Source organism: Ostrea edulis, chromosome 5 (genome assembly GCF_947568905.1).
Source record: "Ostrea edulis chromosome 5, xbOstEdul1.1, whole genome shotgun sequence".
Taxonomy (NCBI): Eukaryota; Metazoa; Mollusca; class Bivalvia; order Ostreida; family Ostreidae; genus Ostrea; species Ostrea edulis.
The window spans coordinates 67,815,616-67,825,494 of record NC_079168.1 but is presented as its reverse complement, the minus strand read 5'-3'; the positions used below and the strand labels follow the sequence as shown (position 1 = coordinate 67,825,494).

Sequence of the window (9,879 nt, the reverse complement as noted above, 5' to 3'; positions counted from 1 at the left end):
TCACACATAAACAGGTTATCTGCCCCTGTCACCTACACACAAATTATCTACCCCTGTCACACATAAACAAGTAATCTACCCTTGTCACACATACAAAGGTTATCCCCCCTTTCCATCTATCTCATGAGACACAGTAAATGCACTAACATCAATATCACAGTAAACGGTACAAAGTCGGAGACAGCACTTTTATGACAATGATCACTCTGTTGACCCCTAATATCACAACTCTCTACAACCCTGCAGAAGAATATCAAGCTGCCTGAAGTTTAGATGTCAGTTCACACATTTCCTCCATTTTCTGGACAAACAAGTCAACTAGAGGATTTGCAAAGTCCTCCTACAAAGAGAAATTCTAGACATTTTAGAAATCCATCAATTTTAGAAATGAGGTAAGAAATTACCTCTATCTGATACTATTGATTTGGATGCATAGAGTTTAAAATACACAATCATCTCAAATGAAAATCCTGTACACTAGCATACAGTACATATATATTATTACTACAGTAACTTGATCCGAAGAGTCGGATCACGTCGAGTTGACAGGCGTGGATCATCAGATCACACGAGACGTGAAGCGTCGAGTTTGATCTGATGATCCGCGCCTGTCAATGAGACGTGATCCGACTCTTCGGATCAAGTTACAGTAGTAATGATATTTTTATTATATACCCTCTTCTGCATTTTAAATCCACATTTATAAGATACTAAATGCAATCCAAATTATCAAAAACACAGACATACCATGAAATTATGTTTTGTGTACGCAGTTTTGTTTGTGACGCGGTCAATATTTTTAAAAAATAACGTTGCGTTGATGCATTGTGACGTCATCAGTTTCAGAGGATACTGATACGGAATCAGAAAACCACAGTGTGGTGATCCGGAAAACCGGATCACACGCTGTGAAATCCACAGTATCAGAGAACGATACATTGATGGGTATATAATAAATGTATATACCAGATACATTGTATGTACACTGTATACTAGACTAAGCAATGTAAATAGACAAAGTTCAGCATAAATGAGATGAATTTCTGAGAATAAACGAGACAAAGTTTAACTTTATAAGTTAAGGAGGTATGCTACACCATAGAAATTTGATATGGATGAAAAATGGAGGATATGTACATGTACAACAATAATTTGAAAATGAAAACTTTCAAATTTACTTTATTTAGTCAAAAAAGGCAGTTTTAGCAGAAAGCAATGTGGGGAAAAAAATTAAAACCCCTTCTGGACTCGAACCCGTGATCTACAGTTCAGCAGTCGACGTGCTAACCTACTGAACTACTCAGCTAGGCAATAATATTTTTTAATGAATAGACAAATATTGCTGATATTTATATTTTCATCCATGTTTTAAAAGGAAGTCGGCAATTATGACGATGTAGAGTACCTCCTTAAGTATAAATGAGACATAGGTCTACCTTTGAATTCAGTAATTTTTCACACTTCTTGCTCCAACGCTTGTCTCTCCTCTTATCTGTGCTGATGTCCTCCTCCTAAAAAGTGCACATATGAATGTTACAAAACAATACACCAAACAATAAATTCTGAGATTGTTGTCTCCCCTCAAAGTACAGCCCCCCCCCCCCCCCCCCCCCAAATGATCCTTATTCAAAGAAAGTTGATTCACTTTTATAAAAGGTTACTTTGTGCCGAGTTTGATCAAAATTGACCTTGTAGTTCTAGAAAGAAGTAAAAAACATGAATTGTTCACACCAATGACAATAAATAATGTGCACATTTTGATAATGCAACCCCTCCCCCCAGCATCAGTTACTAAAAACAATACGAAACAAATCTTGCCCTCATTAACAAAGGTCACAAATCATGATACATAAAAAAATCAAATGATACTTTTCTGACTTGTTTAAAATTTACATATTACCATTCTATCTGATTCGCCATCAGCACTCATGATTTCCTCAAGATCTGATTGGCTTAAATTCAGTATATCTTTAGCCATAGCCTGAGCCTTTTGCAGTGAAGCATTTGCCTGGCTCTGCCTGATGTCCTTCTCTCTGTGACTAAGGGTCTCCTTAAGGTGGAATCGAGACTGATTTAATCGCTTGATGAACTCTTGTCCCAAGCACTGAAGAAGATAATGAAAATACATTTTAGTCATTTTCTCTTACATCTCATATTACAGGACATTAAGAATATATTTAGCTTACTCCATTTATATCAAAATTAAGAATAACAAAGACTGCAGATCCGAGGTAAATTAAGTGGCTGCTGGTGGTATTCATTAAAGTTCATAAAACTAGTGTAAAACTGATATTCAAAATCCAGACACCAAGACTTTGGTAGACAACACAGACAAATCAGGTTCTGATGACGACCATCTGTTAGTCGAAACCTGTCAACAAATAAATAACTAGATCTTTACTAGGTAGATAAGTTTCCTAGATCTTTACCTGGTAGATAAGTTTCCTAGATCTTTACCAAGTAGATAGGTTTCCTAGATATTTACCAGGTAGATAAGTTTCCTAGATCTTTACCTGGTAGATAGGTTTCCTAGATCTTTACCAGGTAGATAAGTTTCCTAGATCTTTACTATGTAGATAAGTTTCCTAGATCTTTACTATGTAGATAAGTTTCCTAGATCTTTACTATGTAGATAAGTTTCCTAGATCTTTACTAGGTAGATAAGTTTCCTACATCTTTACCAAGTAGATAGGTTTCCTAGATATTTACCAGGTAGATTTTTAAGTTTCCGAGATCTTTACCAGGTAGATAGGTTTCCTAGATCTTACTAATCTTGGGACTCTTCAATTTCAGGAAATAAAATATTGCACCGTGGAAGTCATCATTTGAACAGAAAATTCAGTGATAGTTTATCTTATGGAATTTACATACTTAGATGGTAAGTAATGCAGCATTAATAGTAATACAGAGTTGCTTTAATAGTCAACTATCTTATTTGAAGCGAACAGCAGTGTCACTTAAGTGCACATTAATTGCTAGAAATGGCCGAAGATGAAAGTAAATTTCCAGACATAAACAAGAGGTACTGTGAGCAATGCTCACTAAGAATACCCCCCGCTTACCCCAATCTCCCAAAGGGTGTTGGTAATAGGTATAAACTACCTCTTTTCTGAGTGTAAAAAACAAATGGCATGACAAACCGAACCATATTGCTACTTCGATGTCCAGTGCGCGTGACCTTTGACCTTTTGACCCCAAAATCGATAGGGAACATCTTCATCCCATGGGTAGTCCATATATATGATATGGTGACTGTAGGTGGAAAGGATAACGCTTTAGAGCCCAGAAACCATATTGCTACTTCGATGTCCAGTGCGCATGACCTTTGACCTTTTGACCCCAAAATCAATAGGGAACATCTTCATCCCATGGGTAGTCCATATGTATGATATGGTGACTGTAGGTGGAAAGGATAACGCTTTAGAGCCCGGAAACCATATTGCTACTTCGATGTCCAGTGCGCTTGACCTTTGGACCCCAAAACCGATAGGGAACATCTTCATCCTATGGGTAGTCCATATGTATGATATGGTGACTGTAGGTGGAAAGGATAACGCTTTAGAGCCCGGAAACCATATTGCTACTTCGATGTCCAGTGCGCTTGACCTTTGGACCCCAAAACCGATAGGGAACATCTTCATCCCATGGGTAGTCCATATGTATGATATGGTGACTGTAGGTGGAAAGGATAACGCTTTAGAGCCCGGAAACCATATTGCTACTTCGATGTCCAGTGCGCTTGACCTTTGACCTTTTGACCCCAAAACCGATAGGGAACATCTTCATCCCATGGGTAGTCCATATGCATGATATGGTGACTGTAGGTGGAAAGGATAACGCTTTAGAGCCCGGAAACCATATTGCTACTTCGATGTCCAGTGCGCTTGACCTTTGACCTTTTGACCCCAAAATCGATAGGGAACATCTTCATCCCATGGGTAGTCCATATGTATGATATGGTGACGGTAGGTGGAAAGGATAATGCTTTAGAGTCCGGAAATCATTGTGTCTACAGACGGACGGACAGACGGACAACCTGATTCCAGTATACCCCCCCCTCCCCCCCCACAACTTGTTGCGGGGGGTATAATTATGAAGGACTGCTCCGAAATTCGATGAAAGCATCAGTCCAAATATTCAGCCGAGCCGAATCTCAACTGAGATTAAGATTTTACCAGAGATGTTGTCATTGATTCTAGAGAGGGTCATGTTTTTCATTGATCACAGTCTGATCTTAGCTTCAACATGGAAGAAGGAAAACATTCCTCATTTACAATGATACTTTAAATTTGGATGTCGGTCATTACACTGGCCCAATGTATTTGTATTGTATATACATGTAATTTGAGCTTAATTTATTTTCACTTCATTCTAAATACACTTTCTTACAAAATAATAAATATGTGACTAACTGGTGTACATCTGTCTACATAGTAGTGTGTGTATAACATCTAATGTATCATCTGTCTACATAGTAGTGTGTGTAAAACATCTAGTGTACATCTGTCTACATAGTAGTGTGTGTATAACATCTAGTGTACCATCTGTCTACATAGTAGTGTGTGTAAAACATCTAGTGTACCATCTGTCTACATAGTAGTGTGTAAAAACATCTAGTGTACATCTGTCTGCATAGTAGTGTGTAAAAACATCTAGTGTACCATCTGTCTACATAGTAGTGTGTGTAAAACTACTATGGAGACAGATGGTACACTAGATGTTATACACACACTACTATGTAGACAGATGTACACTAGATGTTATACACGCACTACTATGTAGACAGATGTACACTAGATGTTATACACACACTACTATGTAGACAGATGATACACTAGATGTTTTACACACACTGCTATGTAGACAGATGTACACTAGATGTTTTTACACACTACTATGTAGACAGATGTACACTAGATGTTTTACACACATTACTATGTAGACAGATGTACACTAGATGTTTTACACACACTACTATGTAGACAGATGATACACTAGATGTTTTACACACACTACTATGTAGACAGATGTACACTAGATGTTTTACACACACTACTATGTAGACAGATGGTGGACTTGATGTTTTACACACTACTATGTAGACAGATGATACACTAGATGTTTTTACACACTACTATGTAGACAGATGGTACACTAGATGTTATACACACACTACTATGTAGACAGATGTACACTAGATGTTTTACACACTACTATGTAGACAGATGTACACTAGATGTTTTACACACACTACTATGTAGACAGATGGTACACTAGATGTTTTACACACACTACTATGTAGACAGATGTACACTAGATGTTTTACACACTACTATGTAGACAGATGTACACTAGATGTTTTACACACACTACTATGTAGACAGATGTACACTAGATGTTTTTACACACTACTATGTAGACAGATGGTACACTAGGTGTTTTACACACACTACTATGTAGACAGATGATACACTAGATGTTATACACACACTACTATGGAGACAGATGATACACACACTACTATGGAGACAGACCTTGACAAATTGCTGGTATTGCTCTATGGTGTAGTATGCCTCACTCAGCTTCCTCTGCGCTGCCTCTATAGCTACCTCGCTCTGTGAGGCCAGTCCACGAAGTTGTTGCTGGGCTGTTTTTTCCAGTTCTCCTACAGCTGACTCCAACTCCATCCTCCGAGTCTGACTCTCCACAAAATGCTTGTTCTGAAATTTGAAGGAAAATTGACTGTTTTGAAAGATTGATAGTTTGATATATTGATATAAAGAATCCACTTTAACACTGCACTCACATTAGTTGTTTTTGGTTTGGTCCAAAAACAGCGTGATTTAAATGCACCTTTAAAGTGCTTGATTTAAAGTCTGAAGGTTTATACTGCTGTGAAAGGTGGAGATAACGAACAGTGATCAATCTCATAACTCCTATAAGCAATACAAAATAGATAGTTGGGCAAACACGGACCGCTGGATATACCAGAGGTTGGATCAGGTGCCTAGGAGGAGTAACCATCCCCTGTCGACCGGTCACACCCACCATGAGCCCTATATCTTGATCAGATAAATGGAAATATCCATAGTCAAAACCAGTGTGCCAAGAACGGCCCAACAATCAGCATGAAACACGTCAGATAGCATTTAACCCAATGATAGGTTGTATTGTCATACACCTGTATAAACTATTCTTCTGCAGTATCAAATTGTTATATCAAAGGAAAACTTGAAAAATGCCTTTGGTTTTAATGCACTTTGATTTATATCTGGTCTTTATTCAACATTTGGTTCACTCTGACCTTTTTCTCGAGTTCATTGTTGATCTTCAGGAATCTCTCCTCATATTCTCTCTTCTCTCTGGTTACTGCTGACAACCGTTTCTTGTAGGACTCCACCTAGTGTCATAACAGAAGACGTTCAAACCAGTGATTTTTAATTCCTGTAATTTTTGTACACGTGAAATGCACAAACTTATGCTTGTTTGTAACAAACCAGACATGGCACATTGACGCCCTTTGCTAGGTTGTTTTATATGAAGCCTCACCTGTATCTTGAGTCTATCACACGTGTCTTGAACCAGTTTAATTCTTGTCTCCATTTCCTCCTGTAAATAAATAAGTATTACACTATTTATTTAAAGGCATTAAACTTTTGAACCTCACTTTAGTAGAAAATGTTTCAAAATTCTTATGACCTTTCACCTCAAAATCTCTGACCATTGTCCATTCTGTACTGAATATGACCTTTTTATTAGCTAAAAAATATATCTGTAATAAAGGAGATATCATACAACCACAAGGTCAGTATCTCATTGTGACTTTGCTCATTGACCTTCTTGGGCAAGATTTGTATTTAGCATCTTCCTCTGACCAAATAACCATTTACAAACTGAATATGAAATCTATAGGATAAAAATGACTGGAGATATTGCATCACAATAGTGTTAATGGATGGGCAGATACAGGGATTATTGAAGAGCTCCAACATATTTGATGCAAAACTGTTTGATGCCAGACAGTAATACCAATGAATTCTGTCACACTCGCTTCAGATGGAACTCGATACAACTTATTCTGATGTGAACTCAATATAACTTATTCTGACGAGAACTTGATATGACTTATTCTGATGAAAACTCGATAACAATTACTCTGATGTGAACTCAATATAACTTATTCTGATGAAAATTCAATATGACTTATCCTGATGTGAACTCGATAAGACTTATTCTGATAAGAACTCTTTAAGACTTATTCTGTTGAGAACTCTATAAGACTTATTCAGAACTTGATAAGACTTATTCAGAACTCTTTAAGATTTATTTAGAACTTGATAAGACTTATTCAGAACTCTATAAGACTTATTTAGAACTTGATAAGACTTATTCAGAACTTGGTAAAGCTTGTTCTGTTGAGAACTCTATAAAACTTATTCAGAACTCTATAAGACTTATTTAGAACTTGATAAGACTTATTCAGAACTCCATAAGACTTATTTAGAACTTGATAAGACTTATTCAGAACTTGGTAAGACTTATTCTGTTGAGAATTCTATAAGACTTATTGATAACTTGATAAGACTTATTCTGTTGAGAACACTATAAGATTTATTTAGATCTTGATAAGACTTATTCAGAACTGTATAAGACTTATTCAGAACTGTATAAGACTTATTCAGAACTTGACAAGACTTATTCAGAACTTGATAAAACTTATTCAGAACTTGATAAGACTTATTCAGAACTCGGTAAGGCTTAATCTTAGAACTAGCTGTACACTCACATTTGCACTTTGCTCTGACTTGGCATTTGTCTGGGCTAGCTTTAACTTGACTCTCTGGTCTTCTAACAACGTCCTCTTCTGATTGTTGTCTCTTTCTAGGCGACTCATTCTTGAAAAAATAATCGGTAGTGAAAGTGGATACATGTTCATTAAGTTTTCTTTTGGATGGATAAAGCTGATCAAGATTTTATTTACCTTTCTTGCAGACTGCGGACCTGTTCATGCTGTTGTTCGTTTTCTTGTTTCAACTGCCTCACTTGATTTGACTGTCTACATAGCTCATTGGAAGAAGCCTGTAAAAGCAATGGAAAGGTTTCAATTTAGTTGGAGAATTATCACAGTTTCTGCTGTTGTTTCTGTACTTTCAGTGTGTTAGACTGCTTATGATTGGTTGTTTAAATCCCAGCATGGTAACTTGAAATTGTTTGTCATGATCCTTGGATTGATTGATTGATTAAATATTGTTTAACGTCCCTCTCGAGAATATTTCACTCATATGGAGACGTAACCACTGCTGGTGAAGGGCTGCAAAATTTAGGCCTATGCTCGGCGCTTATGACCATTGAGCAGGGAGGGATTTTTATCGTGCCACACCTGCTGTGACACGGGACCTCGGTTTTTGCGGTCTCATCCAAAGGACTGCCCCATTAAGTCGCCTCTTACGACAAGTAAGGGGGTACTGAGGACCTATTCTAACCCAGATCCCCACGGGATTATGATCCTTGGACAAGACTCTGATCTGTCTCTGGTCCCCAGCTATAAACAGCCTGTGTGATAAGGATGCCCTGTCACACTCTGGTCCCCAGCTATAAACAGCCTGTGTGATAAGGATACCCTGTCATACTCTGGACCCCAGCTATAAACAGCCTGTGTGATAAGGATGCCCTGTCACTCTGCTGTCACACTGGACTTCACTTTTATGGCCAGAGAAATAATTGTGCATTATGATATTTTATCAGAAAACTTGGCTTTAAAAGACTACAATGCTTTATAATGTACCTTCAGCCTGGACTCTAGAATCTTCCAGTCTTGTTCTGTGTGTTTATCTGTGGCAGTTGTGTGTCGATTTTCCTCCACCACCTGGGCCTCCAGAGAAGCCTTCTCCTGTAAAACCTTGTCCATGTCTGTTGTCAATTTCTAATGCAAAAAAACCCCCAAAAATCAAAGCTCCACATGAATTAAAAAATGTTGCAACAGTGCATTTAAAGACGGTTTTGGAACAGTCAATCGTGCTGGTCTTTATCAATGCATAGTTTCAGGTGAACAAGTGTAAATAATGAACGGTGATCAATCTCATAAATCCCATCAATGATACAAATTTAAGGGAGGGGCAAACATGAACCCCTGGACATGCACCCGCCCTGAGCCCATCTGAAAGATAAACCAAGTAGTCTGTAAGTAACAGAAACTAACCTGCATATTCTGCTTGGCCATTCGGAGTCTCTGATTGGCTAGATTTAGGTCAGCCTGCTGTTGCTGGTTTACTTCTTTCTGTTGCTCTAAAGCCTTCACGGCTGTCGCTCGGGAGTCCCTCAAAGTCGTGATCTGAAAATCATCCCATAACGCTAGAAAGTTTTTTATAGATACTACAGGGGCCAATAATACTGCACTCCATCCTGGCATATCAGGAAAATTCTCCATTTTGTATTCTCTTCATGTAAACTGCAATGAACCTGGCCTGAAGGTTATAAAACTTTTACCGTACTCATACTCAAACTCAGCCATATTTGTTTTGAGTACAACTCTGAGCATGCTCCAAAGCATACTCGAACAAGAGGCCCATGGGCCTAGAATCGCTCTTCTGATACATTGTAGAACAGGCAAAAATTCTCACTTGGCAAGATTCATCAATTAACAAAGTTTGATGATCTTAAGTCAAATAGTACCTGAAAATTTAAATGTAACTGTCCAAAAGTAGGTCATGGTGACCTACTTTTGGTCGACACACTGAAGACTCAAGATGCATCAACTGACAAGTCAAATAGTATTCAAATATAGCCGTCAAATTCCAAAAGAAGGCCACAGTGACCTACTTTTTGGTCAACACACTCCAAAGACTCAAGATGCATCAACTGACAAAGTTTGATAATTGA

The 9,879-nt window shown here is 37.8% G+C and overlaps 1 protein-coding gene across 9 annotated transcripts in view; it reads right to left on the bottom strand.

The window, feature by feature from the left end:
• LOC130054713 (centlein-like) overlaps window positions 1–9,879 on the bottom strand; it is a 49,744-nt gene that overhangs the window by 527 nt on the left and 39,338 nt on the right. For all 9 annotated transcript variants that reach the window (XM_056165249.1, XM_056165251.1, XM_056165252.1 and 6 more), the window contains 10 exons: window positions 9,200–9,331; window positions 8,786–8,923; window positions 7,982–8,079; window positions 7,787–7,895; window positions 6,550–6,609; window positions 6,305–6,400; window positions 5,535–5,720; window positions 1,901–2,104; window positions 1,437–1,511; window positions 1–340 (listed from right to left, as the gene is read on the bottom strand). The exon at window positions 1–340 is cut by the window's left edge and continues 527 nt beyond it. In XM_056165249.1, coding sequence (XP_056021224.1) covers window positions 254–340; window positions 1,437–1,511; window positions 1,901–2,104; window positions 5,535–5,720; window positions 6,305–6,400; window positions 6,550–6,609; window positions 7,787–7,895; window positions 7,982–8,079; window positions 8,786–8,923; window positions 9,200–9,331 — 1,185 coding nt within the window. In that variant the 3' untranslated portion in view covers window positions 1–253. The remainder of the gene's footprint in view (window positions 341–1,436; window positions 1,512–1,900; window positions 2,105–5,534; window positions 5,721–6,304; window positions 6,401–6,549; window positions 6,610–7,786; window positions 7,896–7,981; window positions 8,080–8,785; window positions 8,924–9,199; window positions 9,332–9,879) is intronic.